At 43.6% G+C, this 21842-nt stretch overlaps 1 protein-coding gene across 2 annotated transcripts in view; it reads left to right on the top strand.

Annotated features, from left to right (window-relative positions):
- Positions 1-7881, top strand: part of TRAPPC12 (trafficking protein particle complex subunit 12) — a 64054-nt gene extending 56173 nt beyond the window's left edge. For both annotated transcript variants that reach the window (XM_044418703.1, XM_044418712.1), the window contains 3 exons: positions 5563-5663; positions 6735-6822; positions 7531-7881. In XM_044418703.1, the coding sequence (XP_044274638.1) occupies positions 5563-5663; positions 6735-6822; positions 7531-7773 (432 nt within the window). In that variant the 3' untranslated portion in view covers positions 7774-7881. The remainder of the gene's footprint in view (positions 1-5562; positions 5664-6734; positions 6823-7530) is intronic.
- The last annotated feature ends 13961 nt before the right edge of the window (positions 7882-21842 follow it).

Raw genomic sequence — 21842 nt, 5'->3', positions numbered from 1 at the left:
CCAGCACTGAAGGGGAAAGTTATCATTTAAATAGCCAGTCCTGTACCTCATAAAATGTATATATAGTATTTGCTGAGGACTGATTTGTAGAGGAATGACCCTTGCTCCTTTTTAAGAACTGCTTCTCGCTTGACATTTTGCACTTTGCTATAAATTAAATGTGCACCCAGTCATTTCAGTATGGGTGCAATAAATAGTCTGCTCTCCCCTATAGAATACATGTAGGCAGTTTCATTTTCTGTTGATGAGTTGCAGTTCTTTCCTCATGCTGAATGTAGTTGTGCGGGGGTCCCTTCTCCTTCCTGTTTTTTGTTGCTGTTTATATGTGAAACAGCAAAGCTTTCTCAGTAGGTAGAATTTACCTCTGATTCCTAGGATGAAAAACCTCACATTTCCGGCTGCCTGTGCCCTAGCATATCCCTTTTCAAAAGATGAGTGCTACATTGACCCGGAGTGCCAATCTGGCACTGCTTGCTTTCTAGTTGATTATCCATATACACCAGTTTCCAGTGCCTTGTCTACCGAGAGAAGAAAGATGGGCCACCACAGTTATTAGAAAGCCAAGTTTGCTTTTAGTTTGCTTTTCTCAAGTTCTGCGAAATTATCAGCCATTGATAGAGTGGCACTATATCAGAATCTATGCCACAATTATTGGTAGAATAATTTGAAATTTGTGCCCTTTATAGAATTCATAAATTATGGGATGGCCCATTTCTCTCACAAGTAGCCCCCGAGAAGGGTCCTTTGTTGTTTTTAGATGGTTTTCTATTTCTCTCATTATTAATATGAGAGAATCAGAGAATATTTATTTATTTATTTATTTATTTATTTATTTATGGACAGTGCCTCTAGGCTGCTCTATAAAAGTTCTGAGGATGAGTCACAACAAGAAATCGAACAATTTAAAGTTAAATAATTAAACAGTAAAGTAATAAAAATGCGTTAAAAACTGTTTCAGAGATTCTGTTGGAAGAATCTCTGAAGAACCTCTCTCAGGTACATGCATGTATAGAGAAACTGTCCTTCAGGTACCTTAATCCCAAGCTGTGAATGGTCTTACAGTCAGAAGCCACACCTTGCTTGGGCAGGGAATGGCCTGGGAGCCGGTGAACAAGGCACAGCTCTGTCCCGGTGTGGTCATGTCACCCATTTCTGGCTGGCAGTGTCAGAGCCATATCCTGAACTGACCAATGTCCAGACTGCTTTGAAGAATTATTATTAGCTGTCATTTTTAAATACTAAATTAGAATATGCTGCTATTTTTAGCTTGTCAAAAACACAAGCTATCCCATCACTGCATTATTTTTCTTTAGTGCTACATATAATGTGAATTGACTTCATCTGAAAGTCTCAACTGCTTGTTTTTGTTATTGCAGTGGTGGTTTTTTAAGAGAGTATCATAACCCAGCCTCCTTTGGATTCAAAAATATATTTTTTCATCATTAGGTGTTTCGTGGCTGTATGTAACTAACAGAGTATTAAAGAATCTGATATATCAGCTATGAATACTGAACTTCAAGACATTCTAGGGAAGATAATGTATGCCAGTTTGTGTTGCCAAAAGGGCTTGTAAACCAACAATAGATTTTACTAGAAGTCCCTTTAACTGACTGTTCTGGGTCCCAGTGGAGCGCACAGTAGAGCAGAGTTCACTTCCTGGCTATGATCTCTCGCTTTGAGGTCCGTCGCAGTCTGGATTTGCTGCAAAGGCAACATTCCCAACCTTGGGGAGGATGCAAGGAGAGTGCCTCATGGTGTCTCAGAGGAGCAATCTGTCTGTCCAATTCAAAGAGCAGTGTTAACAGGCTCTGAAGGGAATCTTGTCTTCTTCAGTGTTCGCTGTTATAGGGGGCCTTGAGGGAGGAGGGATTATTGGATATTCTTGAATTAGTGGTTTTACTGTCAGAAAGAGGCTTTTTCCTTCAAGTGCAGCAGAAATGAAGGCAAAGCACAAGGACCTGTTGGCCTGCTTACATAACCTTCAACAATAGCATTTCCCGTGTTTTGGAGCGGCAGCACCAGAGACCCTGCCTTTTACTGCTTGCCAGCATTCCACTATCTTGTACTTTTAGACAACCAGAAGAAGAGTTTGCAGATCACATCTGATGAAATTTGGGATGGGGGCAGGAACGGCAGAGAAAATCCCAATGTTGCCCCAGGATGGGGGAAGGGAGAGAATGGCATGTTAATGAAGTTCAGTGCATCAGTGAAGCCCTAATGGAGAATATTAAGTGTGTAGCATGGGAAATCAAAGGGAAATAATGTGCTCAACATTAAACAAAACCATTGTCCCAGACCTGAATGCTCTTAAGATTTAATTACAGAGAAAGCAAGTTCATCTGCATGGGTAGAAAAGAAGAATATGCACGTGCGCACACACGCTCAGAGAGAGAGAGCGCATGCGTGCTATTAAGGTTTATTGGGTCGAAGGCCCTGCTGCACAGTCAAGTTTTCTAATACTCCAAGAACGCCAAGATGGGTACATCTCATGGTTAGGCTGAAGAGTTCCACAGTAAAATCTTGGCTTTCTGGCTGAATGCAGCCCAACAGCTGAGCATGGCTGCCTGCTGGAGAGCCGAAAAGGCTTCTGCTTTTGCAGCCTCTCTCTGCCTGCCCTAGATGCCTTGCAGTTCACAACAGATGCCCAAGGAGCTGCATTTGATAATGGTGTCACAAAATGTACAGGCCTAAATGCTCCTCCCTTTGAACAGCAGCCCTGCCCAACTTTCAGCCCTGTTCAGTCACAAAGCTGAAACAAGAGCTGTGCCATGCATTTCACACACACATGCTGTCTAGTAACAGCACTCTCCCATTTTCTTTCTTCACTGCACTCAGTAATTTGTATAGAGAACTAGTCTAATTTTCCTTTCTTTCTGACCATTTATATTGTTCATTCAACTACCAGCCATGCACAAAACCCCACCTCTTCCCCCTTCAGGGAAGCTAGAGAGTGTGAATCTAAATGTTGCAGGAAGGACTAGCATTGCCTGAACTAAGCTATAGAAAAGATAGGGTATGTACGGATATACAAAGCTTGAGTGGGAAGTCCACTGTGATCTGCATTTGCCCCCTTTTGGTCAGGTTTGCAGTTGTCTTCAGGATACCAGGAGGAGCTGCTAATTACTCCTGTTTCCAGCAGAACTCCATGCAGATTGGTTGGCTCTTGGGACAATCCCAAAGGACTTTTGGAGCAATGTTTCAAGAGTTGAGGATGGGAAGATGGACACAGATTGGCTTACATTTTTAAAAAAGACAAAGAAGTGTTTAACCAGTAAAAGACATAAGTAGGTGTGGAAGGGGGTGGAAAAAGGTTAAAGATGCAAGCTTGCCTGATCATTGCTATATTTGGAGCAGGTATGTGTGTCATTTAAAAAGTAAAGACAGGGAGTAGAGATTGATCTCCGTCTTGGTTAATAAAGGATTCCAAGCACGGGATTGGAACCTGGATCTTGGAAGTGGTTAACGCTTCTCTGAGGGAGGGTCGGGTGCCTGCTCCTTTAAAGGAGGCGGTAGTCCGACCGGTCCTGAAGAAGGCGTCACTGGATCCAGGGATGGCCGCTAACTATAGACCAGTGGCCAACATCCCGTTTCTGGGCAAGGTGTTAGAGCGAGTGGTGGCGGGACAACTCCAAGCACTCTTGGATGAAACTGATTATCTGGACCCATTTCAGTCCGGCTTCAGACCCGGGTACGGTACTGAATCTGCCTTGGTCGCCCTGTACGATGACCTGTGCAGGGAGAAGGACAGGGGGAGTGCGTCCCTGTTGGTTCTCCTGGACCTCTCAGCGGCTTTCGATACCATCGACCATGGTATCCTTCTGGATAGGCTGGCGGGATTGGGGGTCGGAGGCACCGCTTTGCGGTGGTTCCGCTCCTATCTCAACGACCGATTCCAGAAGGTGGTGTTGGGGGACTATGGCTCTGCGCCATGGCAGCTTTGCCATGGGGTACCGCAGGGTTCCATTTTGTCCCCTTTACTGTTCAATATCTACATGAAACCGCTGGGAGAGGTCATCAGGAGGTGTGGGCTGCGGACCCATCAGTATGCTGATGATACCCAGCTCTACCTCTCGTTTTCCACCAATCCAGGTGAGGCAGTGGCTGTACTGAACCGGTGCCTGGCCGAGGTAATGGGCTGGATGAGGGCCAATAAACTGAAGCTCAATCCAGACAAGACGGAGGTCCTGTTGGTTGGCGGTTCGGGCTTCGGAGAAGGTGACCTGAACCTTGTCCTGAATGGGGTTGCACTCCCTCCTAGGGACAAGGTCCGCAGCTTGGGAGTGCTCCTCGACCCGGAGCTTTCACTTGAAGCTCAGGTGACAACAGCGGCGAGGAGCGCTTTCCTCCAGCTTCGGCTGATTCATCAGCTGCGCCCCTACCTGGAGTACGACTGCCTTGCAACAGTGACTCATGCGCTGGTGACTTCCCGTCTTGACTTCTGTAACGCGCTCTACGTGGGGCTACCCTTGAAGACGGTCCGGATACTTCAATTGGTTCAGAATAGAGCTGCCAGGCTGCTGACGGGGACTGGACGTTATGTTCACATGACCCCAGTTCTCCGTCAGCTTCACTGGCTCCCCATTGAAGTCCGGGCCCAATTCAAGGTGTTGGTAATGACCTATAAAGCCCTAAACGGCTTGGGTCCTGGTTACCTGAAGGAGCGCTTACATCCATATTTGCCCAGTCGCCCCCTGAGATCGGCGGGAGAGGCCCTTCTCCGGGAGCCCTCCGTGAGAGAAATTAGGAGGGTGGCTACTCGGAGAAGGGCTTTCTCAGCGGTGGCGCCTAAGTTATGGAATGCGCTCCCCAGAGAGGTCCGCCTGGCGCCGTCGTTATTTGTTTTTCGGCGCCAGGCTAAGACCTTTTTATTTAAGCAACATTTTAAATGCTAAATACAATTGAATTTTATCTGGCCAGGGCGGCTTATTTTATAATGTGAGTTTTAATTAAGATTATTTTATATGGATTTTAACTTGTTTTATCTATGTTGTAAGCCGCCCCGAGGCTTCGGCGAATGGGGCGGCATAAAAATGTTTTAATAAATAAAATAAATAAATAAATAAACAAAAACTCACTGCTCCTGGAGGTAGGCATAGTTGTATGCATAATAACTTTTTATGATGGTTGTGTTTGTTTAGAGTCCTGGGTGTCTCCTTTTTGGTCTTTTGCTGCTGTAATTCTCTTAAATAGAACATATTTCTGAAAGGAATCACTTGACCCAGTTGGATTGGAACCGAGTGGGCAGGCTTTCAAGGTTTTCTTTTCGTTCAGAGATGATGTTACCTACATGATGTTTCTACAGCAACCATGGGCGATAGAATTTTATTTTATTTTATTTTATTTTATTTTATATTTTATATCTTATTTTTAATGGAGTTCACTTTGGTCCAAAATCACCAATATTAGCCTTGAGTATTTCTGACTGGAGTTCTGTGTTAACATTCCTCATGTGTTATCTTTTTTTTCCTAGAGTTGGCAGGTATTTTTGTATGAAAATTTACCTGCTGACAGGTCTCTTATGTGCTTTGTTAATTGCGGTAACTGCTTCTTACATTTTTTCAGATTGGAGACATAAAAATGGCTGAAAAATATTTTCAAGATGTTGAGAAAGTGACTCAAAAATTGGATGGACCGAAGAACCAAATTATGATTTTAATGAACAGGTGAGAAATGTAAAAGCTAAATTAATCTTAAACATGATTTTGCAAAGAATGCACTGTGAACATTAAGGGGCCCTAGAGAATATTCCTTTCTCTTCATTTCTCTTTTATGTAACTACAACTGTCAGGAAAAAAGATTGATTGGCATCTACCAGCCCATGAGATTTGTATGACATGGTGTAGCCATGTTCTTTTGGATTGAAGAAGTTATCTTTCCTTTGTTACAAGAACTGACTTTAAAAACATTTCTTGTCCACTACAGACTTGTCTTCCAGCCACGTTTCAGTTTTGCAGTTCTGTCCATATTTGGCAAGACATCCCATTCAGTCCAGTGGGAGTTACTGATTATGGATCCAGTCGCCAAGTTGGACCCAGAGTTGCACTCAGCAGAGTCACACTCATTCTGGAGAAAAGCAGCTGGGCAGTGACTTAAATCAATCCATGTCTTCCCTGCGCATAGCTGGGAAACCCATCAGAAACATGGAAAGTGAGACTTAGGAGAGGAGGAGGAAGAATCAGTAAATTCACCTCCCTCCAGCAGAGCAAGCTTTTGGTTCATGCACCAGCAATTCTGAATCCAACCACTCACATTTAGAACTGGGTTGGGAAAAGACTAGTTCATACATCCATATTTGATTATGTGTCCAATACACCCAAGATTTTTTATATTATATTTTGTATAATATATTTTGTATATATATTTACATTTGCCAATGCAGCAAATCTCTTTGCAAGCACATACAATTCTTCTGGAGAAGAAATCAGAATTCACTGCCATTTCTCATTAAGTAGGCTTTTGGTGGCAAGCCTATACTTCTCTCCCACAAAGTATGAAGTAGTGAACAACTACTTTTATTGTCAGCATATAGTTTTAATTTGCATTGTTTAATCTGAAATTCAAATCATTGCTGATAAAATCATAGCTCAGTATTGATTCAGGACAGCTTCATGTAGATCTGTTGCCAAAAGCACTTACCTCTTTAAGGAAACAAGGGTGGTGGGCCCTTTTGTAATTATTCCTTGACATTTTAGTAGTGCTTCTCTGAAGGCACTCTCTCTCCTCTACTATTCCAGGGCATTTCTTCATCTTGGTCAGAATAACTTTGCAGAAGCCCACAAATTCTTCACAGAGATTTTGAAGGTTGACCCATCAAATGCTGTGGTAAGAAATCTCTCTTGTAGTTAAAACAAAGGTCCATGAGTTTCCAAAACTGTTCTTTCCTCAGAATCTAGTGACTAACATGTAATAATGCCTTATGGAGCAACAAGACCAAAGTCAATAATCTCAGGGATAAGTGCATTAAAATCAAAGACCGGATATCAGATCCAGTGTTGTTACAGAACTGTTGGCAAAACACTTTCTGACACTGGAAGCAGAAGAACCACGTATCCCTCTCCTTCCCGTCTTCCATTAATCCCTTGAATTTTGCTCTGGAGGGCTGGGGAATCCTCTGGAGCAGTTTTAGGAGTGTCACAGAAGCTGCAGAGGGAGGAGAGGAGGAGAAGATTCTGCTACCCTCGCGGCCGTCCACTAGTATGACATTAAGCTTTAACCACAGGAATTTAGAGCTGGAAGGAGATAGACATTCAGGCAGTCTAACGTGGTATGAAAGCATGGTCATCATTGCACAGCCAAGAATGAAGGGTACACAGCCTGATTGCTTTAGCCGTAGTTCCCCTGGCCTCCATCATAGCAACACTGCCTGATTTTGGCCCACTGCCAATCTGGTAATGGCTGTTCTGAAAGAAAGAGGATGTCCAAGACTCAGCATAAAGCCAAGGGTCAAAAAAGTGTATTACAATGTGGTACAAATTGGATTCGAATGTAATGTTTGGCTTCCTGAATGAATGCCATGTAACATTTCTCTAGGCTAACAACAACGCAGCTGTGTGTCTGCTTTATCTGGGGAAACTGAAGGATTCCCTCCGGCAGCTGGAAGGAATGGTTCAGCAGGACCCTAAACACTACCTCCACGAGAGCGTGCTCTTCAATTTGACAACCATGTATGAACTTGAGTCCTCTCGCAGCATGCAGAAGAAACAGGCTCTGCTTGAGGCGGTGGCTGTCAAGGAGGGCGACAGCTTCAACACTCAGTGTCTCAAGTTAGGATGAGCCCATCCTCTTCTGTTCCAGAAAAGCTCATTTCAGAAGTTGTATATACTCCTGCTAATCTGTAAATGTTCCTCTAGCAAGTGCAATAAAAAGCTTTTTAATTATGAACATATGGTAAAAATGCTACAATGTAAGACTTTATAACTCTGGTCTATTTCAACAAATCCTGGCTATCACCCTAGGGATTTTGTGTTGATCTACAGCCAACTCCATCCCTGCAGTTATTGCCAGCTTATAGTATATACAAACAATCACAATTATTCAGATGGGTTTTCTCCCTGCAAATAGCACCATATTTGAGCTAACTTGTCTTGATGGCTTTGGTTCTAAACACATTCAAGGCTTAGTGATAAAATGGCACCAGCTAAACTCATTGTATGTGTATAATTGAAGGACAGTGGGCGGCTGAGGAAAAAACATTAAAATAGGAGATTTTAAAGCAAGGCTCTTTTGGGATTTTTCCTAAAGCAGCACACACACTAGTCCTGTCCCATGAAACCTAAGTAAGTGATCAAAGATGATCCATGTATTTATGTGACATGGTCCCGTTTGCCCTGCTCTACAGTACCTGTCCAAGGTGTAAACACGAAGTTATCACCGCTTTCTGCATGGCAGCTCAGACAAAACACACGTGCACACCCAGTGTGCTTGCACTTGAATTCCTGAGCTATGGATGCTCCAAAATGGGCTCTATTATCTTTCATTTGCTTATGTGACCAAAAGTCATCGGTATATTGCCAGATTTTGAGGGCCCAACTTGCATCTCAGCCATGGTCAGAAGAAGCCAGCCCAAAGAAAGAACACAACTGCATGCATTTTGTTTGCCAGTGCCATCTCTCATCCTTGGCCTGAACAAGCCTGTGCGTGTTTCCTTAAAAGTAATATTTTATCCCAGTGCAAACTTCTTTTCTCCAAAAACATAGCCCAGTACACTAGTGCTATAAGAGTGTCCCAGCTTACTCTCCCTGCCTCCCTGCCTAGTGCTCCCTCAGTGCAAATCAGTGGTACTTTTGTCTGCATTGTATATACAATAGAATTTTATACCAAAAATTAATATATTAGATATATTAATTGATTTGCATAACTACTAAGCAGCCATAGCATTTCTGCTTTGGTCGTTGGGTGTCTTTATTATCCCCTTTCCATGTACCAGTAATTCACTTGCTTTCACAAGAGCAGCTATAAGTCCTCAAATATTTTTAAACAGCAGCAGTATTTAATTTTCTTTTCTCTTTGGTCTCAAAAATGAGAAGCTGACCTCACCTTTTGACATTCTTGTGGGGCCTGCCTTTATCCGTTGGTTCTCCATCCATGAGGCAGAAGGTCTTTCTTTTGATTGTTTACAGGTCCTTCTACTGGGACTTTGGAGCATGCTACAATTCATGCAGCCTCCTCCTGTCTGTTCCTAAGCCAGTGTGAAATGCAGGGTTTCTGCCAGTCATTTATTCTAAAGAGACCGCCTGGGCTTTCAGAAATATGAGACCTGTGAATCCTAGAAGGAGTAATACAAAACATTGTCTTTGGGCTTCATGCTATTGTATGTTCAAAGAACAGCTGGTGTGAATTTGGATACAAACATGCATCCATCCTTTCTTTGTCTCACTGAACTCCCAACAAAGAGGCTCTCACTTCCAGTGAAGGTGCTTCCTCATGGCATGTTTAAGCAGCTACCTTGTAATGACTCAGTCTGGAGACTGTTGCTAAATTAGAGTGCACTGCAGAAACTAGCTTCCCGTTTTGGTCAGTAGAAACTATTCAGCATAGCGCAAAAAAGGAAAGTGTTTCGGTGAGTTCTTTAGTCATGACAAAAGAAACAGTACAGTTTCAACAAAAGTGTGAGCCATTTCCAGTCTCTGGTCCAAAAGCTATCAAGCCTAGTCTTTGTGGCAGTCATCTGTTTTCAAAAGCAAAAAGAAAAAAAATCTCCTGGTATTTGAACAATAGGAGCAACCACTCCAAGGAAATGTGTGTGTTTCTTACACAGGCACTCTGTTCATAGTAGGGACTCCGTATATTTTAGGGTGTTGATTCAGACCCTTAGGCTGGATTTTTAAGCACTCCAGATGGTGTGGCGACCACAGGAGCACCACTTCATTCCCCACCAGGGCAGCACAAGCAGTGCCAGCCTGAAAAGGATTAGTTAGTGCTACTGAGGAGGAGGAGGAGCTGCCCCATACACGCCTTCCTTGTGGACTGGGGCTTCTCCACGTTTTAACAGACACAACATCCACTCTAGGTCAAGCTCCTGCCTGTGTAAATACTCCACACCTGTCCCTTCAACTGTGCAACCTTCCTGATGGGCTCACTTTCTGCTGGGCTTATGCAAAAGGTAAGTTTTGAAGAGGAATTTGAAGGCAAACCAAGAACACACACCGTGAAGGTGCTTGGCAAAGAGGTTCCAGACTTTTTCATTGTTACTATTACATTACTTCTATACCCTGTCTTTCTTCCCTTGTAAGGAATCAAGGCAGTCTGCAAGCTGGTCTATAGTTTATTCTCACAATTACAATCCTATGAGGCAGGTTAGACTCAAAGTCCATGACTGACCCAAAGTCACCCGGTGCAGTCACCCAGAGTAGAACCTGGATCTCCTGAGCCTTGGCCCAGACATCTCACTGCCATGCCGTGATGACAAAAAGAGCATTAAGAAAGAGCAGACCGTGGTGTGCAGGTAAATGAAAGGCCATTCTGTGACTGCACACTGATAGAAAGGTGATGGGTAGGACTGTAACTGAACAATGGGGGAAGAGCAAGGGGACAAGACACTGGAAGTGCTTGAAGATGAGAACAAAAACGTTCTGAATTGGGAGCCAAACAGGAACCCAATTTGAGGATGAATGACAGGGATAGAAAACATGACCTTCTGGATATTCCTGGAGTGCAACTCTTACTAGCCCTGGCCAGTATAGTCCATGGGGAGGGATGATGGGCATTGCAATCCAACAGCATTTGGACAGCTGAACGTTCCCCAATGGGCACCCCATAGTGTGTTTAAAGGTAGAACAGTGGATTATTTTTAGCAACACAAATTCCCTTCTAAGCAAGCATGAGGAAGTATGAGCGCCTGATCTCTTTTGCATCCAGTCCCGCGGGACGTCTGCGTGCCTCTGGCACTCTGCAAGTGCCTTCATTTATACAATTGGCCAAGCACTGAGAGTAGGTGACAAGGTTCCCACATTCCCAAATATGGTATTCCCTGAAAAACGGGCTGCCCGTGCTGCAAGGCGACGGTGGTTATACTGTGCAGATTTGCCTGGCTGGATGTATCTATAATGCATAAAGCGCTGGCAGAGCATGTCAGCAGGTGTGCTCATCTTATTGCCATGCTGCTCACACGCTGCTCTAAAGAGAGCCCAGGATAATTCCAAAGGTTACTGCGATGGGTGAATGAATGGGCTAAGAACTGACCTGCTTTATAGGTGACAATGAGGAAACCGCCTCTCTTTGCACGTTAAAAGCCTGCTGCTTCAAAAGCAAAATTAAGGCAAGGGAACTATTAAAACGAGAGAGCTGCCACTCAAGTGGGGGTATGGAGGTGGGGGGGAAATGTCATCGGCTGCTGCTGCTGCTGCTGCAGGAGCAAAGCATCCATTACTCAAACATGTTCCACAATTCAGCAGCAGCAGCAGCGAATGCAAATCAGGCTCCCAGGCTAGCTAACTTCCAGGTAATTCTGGCCAGAAGCAGCTTTCCTAGTCAGCTCTTCAAGTCAGCTTGAGGATTACAAGCTTGAGAGATTCACATCTCAAAAGGAAAGGGTGAATTGGCCACAACCATTATGTTAGGGTAGGATTAGGGGAGAAAGAAGACTGAGGGTGTGATTGCCGCATTAGGCTGGATAGTCTGAATCAGCCCTTGATCTGGGCAGGCCTTTGCAAGATTGTTTGCAAATCCTTCGAGTTGCACAAATGACACCAGCTGTCAGTAGGGCTAAAATCATCAAATGTGCAGCACAATGTGAAGGTGAGATGGGACAGAGGGAGGGAAACGGGAGAGGGGATGGTGCAGGCAAGATTTGAGAAACAGGTAAAAGTGGCTTTCCCAAGTGATGGTTCTTATTGTCAAAACTGTCATATCTAAATTGAAAGTGCTAAAAAGGTGCAGAATTAGATCTTTTAGAAATTAATTATTCAAAGAGGCTGCCTTTGAAGACTTACTTCCAAAGCTCAGGCACACTCTAGTGGTGGAAGGCAGAACTTCTATTATATAAAATTACAATCTGTACAAGCAGATCTAAGAAAAATTAGCTCAGACATCTGAACCTTAGCTAAGGATAGATTTGCCAACTTTTTGGCCAGTCCCAGTGGCTGTGTCTATAATTTCTGCTTGATCTGCAGAGGTTAGCAGATTAAAATGTTTGTCTAAATGCCACAGAACTCTTCAGTGACTCTCTGCTACATTTGTTATTGCTGCAAAAGGTCCAAGAGCAGCTCAGGAAGATTCTTTTGGTTATTTGACAACCCCGTCCATGGGATGGATTGTAGTTTTGTTGTTGCTGTTCTCCTATTTTTTATTACATGGTTTCAACAAAAAAATGAAATAAAAATGTGATTACATCAATATGAAATTATCTATTTCAGTCCATACACATAAAGAGCTTGTGCGTGCTCACATACAGACAGTTCTCCGTCGTGGCCTCTGTGCACACATACAGACAGGTATGAAATCTACAGGTTTCTAAGTAGTATAAGCTTCAACAAAACCATACCAAATATCCAAGTTAAGTATCTATCTGCAGATATACATCACCCTCGCAAATGCTGAAAATGTTATAAGAGCTTCAGTCCAGAGGTAGCTATGTAAATATCAAGGAGTGTTCCAATACAAATTTATCCACATAATGACCTACTGCCAAAAAGGGGCAACTATTGGGCATTGCCAGAACATGTGCCTAATAGAAGGATCAGCTGCATAATGCCTCCAACAGTTAGCTCCAACAAATCCTTATTGAAGAGACATCACAGCATCCAATAGACACAGTTTTTGCTAAATAAATTTCAATCTGTAATCCACAGATACATCTGATATAGAAGACAAAGTGGTGATGTACAGATTAGGAAAATGGGTCAATCAAGTTGCATATTCTCTTCTTGCTTGACACCTTTGTTCATCAATAAGTATTTACAGATACGGTACATTGGTTCATTTGCCTGATCACCTTTCAATAAGTGCTTCCAATATCAATTGAGATATTGAAGTTGTAAAAGCAGCAGGGCTTTTACAGAACAACAAAAACTCATAATCAGCACCCATCAGTTGATCCCAGGTTTTAGAAAGCCTTATCTGTCCAGGCGTGCCAGAAAAAAAAAATTCTTAGACATTTTTAAATCTGGATTTCCCCACAGCTTGAATTTAGCATGATAAAACTGATTGAAATAGAATTAGTTTGACTATATGCCATGCATCTTTGACAGGCAAAGTGCGGTGAGTACCTTATACATTCTAATATGCTTGGAATCTAATGGCATCCCTTTCAACAGAGGACCAAACAAGATGATTCCAAAACTGACCAAGGTAGAAATTCTGATCTAAAAAGAAAAGACCAAAATTTAGTACAAGTTACACTAGATAGTCCTAACATATAAAGTCACCTGCTTTTGTTGGAAGTTGCACCTTTTCCAATTATGTTTGTAACAAAGAGGAACTTCTCCTCCTGCCCCACCCCCAAATTACAAAACAGAACATTAAGTATTTGAACAAAAAACTTGCCAGGTATAGACAGAGTATGTATAACATAGTATTCATCTTGACTGTATTTACCTTGCCCCATAAACTCAACTTTAAAACTGTTTATCTGTCTAAACGACAAGAGTTCTGAGATAAATGATAAAATATAATCAGCATAAAGAGTAATTCTAAAGCATTTGCAAAAAAACATGAAACTGCTGTTCTGTCTAATTGCACATGCCAAGGGTTCCACAGTGAGCACTTCTGATACTTCTCTGAAGTGAAAAGAAAGCTAAAAAACCTCATTAAAACTCTAGCTCTAGGGACTAGGCATAAATTTCTGATCCATTTCAGAATGTATACAAGACAATGTTATTTACTAAATATAGTGAAAATAAATTTTCAGTGAATTTTATCAAAGCCTTTCAGCATCCAAGACAACAAGGACGGCCTGGTCCATTCTATCAGTGCTGAAGGTATCAGATCAATTACTAACCTAAGTTCATTATCCCACTGTCTATGTTTAATAAATCCTAGTTAATCTGTTCAAATGTTATAATTATCTTCATTTGTCTACCAGGGAAAATAGCCGGTTAATATTTCAATATCTGGGATAATTAGTAAGTTAGACTGAAAGCGCAATGAGTATGAATCTTGCCAAGCTTAGTACTCACAGTGGTGTAAGCATCCTTCAGTGAAGAATAGAAGCCTGATTCAGAGACCTTGACTATGGGATGGCTGTGCCCAGAACTAAAACCAGATTGCCTGTTTCTTAACAGAGTGACTTAACAGACCCCCAAGATGAAAGGGAGCAATAAGTGAAGAAAACTCATTTTCAAGCACTCCTGCTAAATTGTCATTGCAGCCATCATCTGCTATTTTTCTTCCATCAGCTAGGAATCTTTTTTTTTTCCTTTTGCAAGGTGACAAATGAAAGACGACATTTCAGGATCAGTGAGGCTAGGCCAGAGAGTGCCTTGCTGCTAGAAAGAAAGAAAGAAAGAAAGAAAGAAAGAAAATTAAGAAATGTGTGTTCCAAATGCTCTAGCAATTCCCCTCTTCAGCCATCCAGTAAATGGCTTTGGCCATCAAAGAAGGCAGTCCACCTATCGTAAGTTTCTGCCTATTTCGACCTCAGAAGCATGTTAGAACATTACAGAATTTGGCGGGGTTTAAGCCAAGAGCTGTAGTTTTTAATTGAGTTCTTCCCTTTTGAATCCTTAGCATTTGGGTGTGGCTGTGTGATGGAGGTGCCATTTTTATCATGTTTCCTCTAAAGAGGTAGGTCTGATCATTCACCCATTCAATTTATGAGTAGCCTTCCAGCCAAAGTTCTCAGGGCACCCTACATATGAAAAACAAATACAATAAAACCAGTGATAAAACATGTAAACAAAAGTCTGCTTTTTAAAAAAATTAAAATGTCCAAAGAGCAACAATAATTATATTTTTAAATGAGAGATAATTATTCAAGTAACTACATGGAAAAGGACAGCTTTAAAGAGCAGTTTTAAACCTCTCATTAAAAATAAAACAGGCAGCGGTTCTTTTAAAAAAGCAAATTTTGCATTGCAGAGAGATGCAGCAATGGAGGCTCCCTCTGCACCCCTGGCAACACACACAGAGACCCTTCAAAAATGATGCAACGGGCAGCTGTTAAAGCCAGAGGAGCAAGGCCCGGGACCAAAACAAGACACAAATCAAAAACATGGCCCCCCTCATGGCCAAATTCTCTTCTGAGCACAGAGAGCTCGTGGCCAGATTTCAGTCTCCGGAAAGGAGGAAGACCTTTGAGCTGCAGCTGTGGCAGACGCCTCTGCATAATCTCCGAGGGGATTTGTGTTGGTCTAGGCTAGGTGTGCCAAGGGCTGGAACAGCGGGAACTTAGCAGATGGGCTCTGAAGACAACTGGCACCAAACACGGCTCCGTGCCTTAGCAGGCACCAGCCCTTTCATGAATGCTAAATTTTTAATTCTGAAATTTAAAAGAACAGGAGCAAGTCCTGGGGGTTTCAAGCTGCTCCTTGATTGAGTGCGGGCAGACACAGTGGCTGTCAAACAAAAGTAAACAGTGCTCTCCCTTTCCCTAATTAAGAGTACAAATCATTACCTCTTCAAGCCAGTCAGCAGTCTAGATTTCCCCAGGTCCTCAAGTGCTCTTGGTTTTGCTAAAGGGCTATTCATCATGTTCATGTATTATTTTTCCCCCAGAAGCAAATGAAAAGGGGTGAGGACAAAAAGATGGAGCATGATTTAGCGACACTGCAAAAGGGAGGTGGGGGTTAGGGAGGGGGAAAGCTCGAGGTACAGCCCTGTCACCACTTTTCCCCTGGCGGCTTTCCTCCAGCCCTACCTCTCACCATCCTGCCTCAGAGATCCTGTAAGCTTTTAAGAACTATGACTGAAAGGCAGAAGTTCATCAGGTGCAGTGTTTCCTGTCTGGGGAGATGCAACGCTGGGGGCAGGGGGACTGAACTGATTGGTTGTCATCTGTCAGAATGCTAATCGAATAAATTAGCAGCATTTTAAAGTGTTGTTTCCACCAGAGGAGGAAAGGAACTGCAGGGCTGTGTCAGAACTCTGCACATGTGTGGCTGGTGATCCCACCTACTCGTAAAGACAGGGGCCCTGATTCTCTTCAGTAGTGCCCAAGAATTATTATCTTTTTCTCAGTCTCACCAGAGTTAAAAGCAACGTCATTGTCTCAGTTGCGCATCCTTTCCAGGCTCATCATTCAGGAGCTAAAGAAAGTGGCGCTCAGGAGGCCTCTTTGCTCCTGAATTCCTCCCACTGGCCTGGGCACTACACATTTTGCAGCTGTTAAACACACATGAATCCTGCCAGGAAAAATGTGGCAACCTTCTCGAGTGTACTAGCTGGCCCAACATATGTTGTCGCCTGAGGCAGAAGAGCAAATGGTGGTCACCCGCTCAAGCCAAGGTGCACAGTACCCAAACCTGGCCAAGTAATATAGGCATGTGAGGCAGAAAATCCCATAAACACCTCACCCTGTAGTCAAAACAAAGTAACAATGCAGTCAATAAATGACCCATTTGCTGCTCTTCATCAATGTCCCAAAACTAGTGCATGAGAAAGGCAGTCAGGCTGCCCTGTGGTGGGATCAGCCCTGGGTGGGAGACATCAAGGCGCACCATTTTTTGGGTTTGGCTTTTTTTAAGGTGAAAGCATCATCTCTAGGTTGGCAGATGATGACCCTTAGCTTTTCCTAAGGTTTTCTATGTCTGGAAGAAAAGAGACACACAAGGCATGGCTACCATTTCCCAGAGCTCCCTGGCTTAGCCAGGGGTATGCAACCCAATGCCTGTGAGCACCAGTGTGCTCCGAGACACCTTCACTGGTGCCACCAAAATGCCCCATTCCTCCCAACTTTATTATTTAAAGCTTTAATTGTCCTTAAACTGACAGCCAGGATTGTTTCAAAGCGCAGTGGGCGTGAGTTCCCGAGCGGGTTCCTTGCCCTTAGTGGCAAGCCATGCCTACCCACAGCAGCCATCTTTGATTGCACCCAGCGGAGTCGCTCCAATGTCCAAGGGGCCCAGGAGGTCGCCCCCCTTGAGAGAGCCCCTGGCGTGGTCCAGCCGTGCCTTCCCTGCCTTCTCGCGCTCTCTGGCTGCAGCCCAGGCCGGCCGGCGTTTTAACATTCCAGTCTTGGCCCAGCAGCTGGCTCTTGCTGCCTCCAGCCATGTATTTTTCTGCTGGCATAATGGCCCGCAGGGCTCTGCTGGGAGCCCCCCGAGCTAGATGCACAACAGATGACCTAACCTTTCTTGAACTAGACGGCTAATTAGTTCTGAGGTAGAACTTCTCTCCAGTGAGCAAACTGCATGACAGGCTAGCCAGACAGCCTTGGTCCGACAACACGGCTGCCCTCGACACACGCCTGTCACAGATGAGTAACTTGGAAATAATGCTTATGGTGAAACTAATGAGATGGGAGCAAGGAGAGAAATCAGAGCAGGGATCAGAATTGCGAGGCCCCTACCTGGATAGCAGGTAAGCAGGAAATACTCATCCAGGCAATGGCTTTATTAGGGGACAGTTCCCCCCATGAGGAGAATAAATAGCCCTGCTTAATTTGGCAGCATTACTTCTGTGTAAACACGTACTGGGCTTCCAGGCTTGAATCCTGATTGGCCTGCAATGTTTGATAGGGGAGGAAAATATTGCTAATCCTGCAGTAAAGGAAGGCTGCAATCTGTTGAATACCTCACTGCAGATTTGTTAAGGACCGCAACCCAGAAGGAAAGCCGTTTAGCAATAAGGGATGTGTTATCATCTGCATGGATTTTCAAACAGGATGGAAGCTGCCATTTTCTGGAACTACCCCATTTAATGTAAAGCATCACCAAATCTGAGCAGGGCCCTCCGGAATCTAAGCTCCTCCACCTGATTTTCCCCTGTCTCCCCCTCCCAATGCAGTCCCTTCCCAAGGGGTCCTCCAGCCCCCATCGAGGACTGTGAGAGTGGATATAGGGAGACACAGAGAGGAAGAAACAGCACTCTTGCACTACCACATGCAAGAAATGTGTCCTAAAGGAAAAGCTACTGATGTAATCTAATTCCCATTTCAGCTCAGTTCAGGAGCTGAGGTGTACAGCAGGACTGCACTGAAGGAGGAGATACATTCCACTTGTCCACATATTACACACAAGATCTTCCCTTTCTTTATCTGTCTTTGACTTTCCCTGGCATAATTGTCTTCTCCAGTGAGGCTTATCCTCTCACGGTGTGCCCAAAGTATGATAGCCTCTTTCACCTGGCCTGATTTGATCTAGGATCCACTTTCCATCTTTCTTTCAGACCAGGGTATTCACAACTCTCTTCTCCAGCACCTTATTTAGAATGCATCAATTCCCCCCGCCCCCCCGCCAGCTTTCTTGAGTTTGCAGCTTCCACATCCATGCATAGTGATTCGTAATACAGTAGTGTCAATGAGCTTGGCCTTGGTCTTCAGTGAGATGTCCTTACATTTGATGATCTTTTCGAGCTCCTTCACTGCTGCCCTTGCAAGTTTCAGTCTTCCTCTAATTTCTTGGCAGCAGTCTTCCTTTAAATTGATGACTAAGCCAAGGTATGAAAATTCTTGCACAATTTCATTTTCTTCACGGGTGACCTTAAAGTTGTGTACATCTTGTGTAGTCACGAATTTTGTTACCTTAATGTTCAACTGCAATCCTGCTTTTGTACTTTCTTCTTTCACTTTCAGTAGGAGTTGTTTCAATTCATTGCAGCTTTCAGCCAGAAATATGGTATCAGCAGCATATCTTTTTATTGTTGTGTCCTCCACCAATTTTCACTCCTTCCGATCCAAATCAAGCTTTCCTTATGATCAGTACATAGGCTCAACAGAAAGATTAAATACACCCTTTTCTGATGCCTTTGTCTATAGAAAACTATTCTGTTTCTCCATATTCTGTCCTACGAGTAGCTTTTTATCCCTGATTCAGGTTACGCTGGAGGACAATCAAGTGCTGAGGCACCAGCATTTCTTTCAGTGCCATCCATAGGTTCTTGTGACCCTCACAATCAAAGACTTTGCTGCACTCTAAAAATCATACAATGATCTTCTCAAATTCTTTGGTGTGCTTCAGTCGCCAACGTATATTTGCTATCTGATCTCAGGTGCCTCTTCCCTTTCAGAACTGACCTTGAATGTCAAGCATTCCTTGCTCTGCATAGGGTAATATTCTTTGTCCCAATATCTTGAGCATCACTTTGCTCACCTGGGGAATTAGTGTAATTGTCCTATGGTTGCTGCACTCATTGCCTTTCCTTCCCTGGGGATCGAAATGCATATTGGGCATTTCTGGTCTGTGTGCCACTGTTGTGTTCCCCATATTCGCTAGCACATTCTTGTTAGGATTTGGACTGAGTCTCTGCAGCTTGAGCTACTTCTACTGGTATCCTATCTACTCCAGCTGCATGGTTTCTTCCAAGTGCTTTTAGAACAGCTTTCATTTCACTTTCTAATATTGCAGGCTCTTCTTTGAAAGTAGTCTGTCATCCTTGCATCTCTCTGTATAGTTCTTCCATAGATTGTTTCCACCTTTTCTTTATTCTATCCCCATCAAGTAGTATGTCCCCCTGTTGGTCTTTCAGGATTTCTCATCTAGATTTGACTTCCCCTTTGATTTTTTTGGGTCTTCTGGAAGACGTCTCTCCTTTTTCCTTCTGCTGATTTTTTCTGTTTCTTTGCACTGCCATTGTAATAGTCCCTATGTGAGTGTCACTGAAAATTTGCATTCAAGATCCTGATCCTTTTCTGTCATCTTCTGCTTCTGCTTCTTGCCTGTACTTAGAAATTGTGTTATCATCCACCATCAGGCGTTCCCCTCTTTTATGCTACGGGAGTTGTCTTTCTGCATTTTCCCCTAATAATGTCTGGTTTCAGTCCACAGGTCCCCTTGGTCACAGTCCACTGGGTCCAAGGGTAATCCTAGGTCTACTGTTTTCAAGGGTAACAAAAGAGCATTTGGGCGTGCCCAAGGAAGCCTGCAGTCAGCATGTCCAGATTTTGTGGTTTTTTGAAGGAGCAATGGAGAAAAGTGGTCAGATCAAAAATGTGACAAGGAAGAGTGTAACATTTCCAGTCCCTCTATAACTAATATTCTCTAGGTGGTTTACAATAGCTAAAATTAAAATATTATTTGTAATCAACATGTTACACATACGCTACACATGTAAAACACATATTTAGCTACCTATCTAGTTTCCTCTGCAAGGGCGCCCAAAAGATGACTTCTGAAGATGACTAAAGGGCTAACCCTTTCTCTGCACTTTTTCCAATTGAAATACAGGTTTCCTTTCTTCCCACCCCACACTTCTATTTCTTCCAATCATACAGATCAAAGGGAACTTGGGCATCATGTGGTCCAGGAATGCAGAAATTCAGACCTGGAAGCCACATTTTCACTTCTGGGGGTCCCCAGGTAGCCACACCCCTTCCCCTGCCCCTCCCTCTTTCTCACCAACTACTGATCATGGGTGGGTCCCCAAATTTTGTGCCTAATTCCTCCCATTTCAAAGGTTGAAATAACTCTCAGGAGTCAGTAACCCTCTGTCTTCCAAAGAAGTCTGTTCAGACATGGGGCAACTCCTATCAATAAGACATTTCTCCTAATGTTTATCTGAATCTGCTTCCTTGCCAGTTCCACTAGGATTTAACCCTCTTTAGCAAGGAAGCTCTGCTCGCTCTTCTGTGTAACTATCTTGCTGACATCTGAAGGTCACTGCCATGTCTCCTCTTAATCTACTCTTCTCCAAGCTAAGTAGACCCAGGTCTTGCAGGTCTTTTTCACAGGCCTTGGTTTCCAATCCATTCACCATCCAGATCACCTTTTTCTGAATGTATTCCAGCTGGTCAGTGTCCTTCTGAAAATGCATCATCCAAAACCGGGCACAGTATTCCAAATTCTAGACTAACACAAAACTGAAAGTAATTATTACTTCCCATGATCTGACCACTACATTTTTGTTAATGCAGACCACATTCAGTTTTTTAGAGACTGCACCATGGTGCTAACCTATATTCAGCAAAGAACCTGATCACATCAATATGTACTGCTGGCAAGCTCTGTTCCCTTGTCTCCCCCGATCCTATAATTATCCCTGGGGGGTGGGTTGTGCCAAATGCAAAATGTTACATTTAACTCTGTTGAATTTCATTGTTAGCTTCTCCACACTGTTCCAAGTGGTCCAGACATTTTGGGATTTTGCTTCCATGTGGCTGGCGATTCCTGGCTATCACTGCTTTGGGTCATCTGCACATTTAATAAGTATCCCCCTTACATCCTCATCCAAGCCATTTGTAAAAAGCAGTGTAGCATGCCATGAGAGATCACCCCCCCAGGCTGATGTAGTACTATTAATGAGCACTCCCTAGATGCAGTTGCCCAACCTGCTGTAGATCCATCTAACAGTTCCAGCATCCAACCTATAGGAGAAAACCAAGTACCTGCACATTTTCATATATGGGACAACGGGAAGCATCGGGATGTGCATGGTTTTAATTAAGAAATCTGAGCAAAACAAAAGATTCAAGCTCCTCATTCCAGGTACTTATTAGCTTTTTAGCTGCTATTGACTTTTTAGAATAACATGTGCTATCTTGATCACCCATCACTTCCATCGCATCTTGGACTGGCCCTAAACTATCCCACTCCTGTTTACAAGGGGTTAGATCCTACGGAAGTGTGGGACTCACTTCCGAGGGGCACGGACAGGACTGGACTGCACACTCCACAGCAGGTAAACTGAGTGACATCTTGCTCCCTTAACTGCTCCCACGTATCAGTAGCACCGATGCAAAACTCACATTCCTTATCTCGGAGGACTGAGGTGCCCGTTTTCTGCTGGATGCCTCTTCAATCCATTCCCACATT

The sequence above is a fragment of the Varanus komodoensis genome, unplaced genomic scaffold (genome assembly GCF_004798865.1).
Source record: "Varanus komodoensis strain SLA01 unplaced genomic scaffold, ASM479886v1 scaffold10, whole genome shotgun sequence".
Classification (NCBI taxonomy): domain Eukaryota; kingdom Metazoa; phylum Chordata; class Lepidosauria; order Squamata; family Varanidae; genus Varanus; species Varanus komodoensis.
Note: the sequence above shows the minus strand (reverse complement) of the source record. Positions and strands in the feature narration are given on the sequence as shown.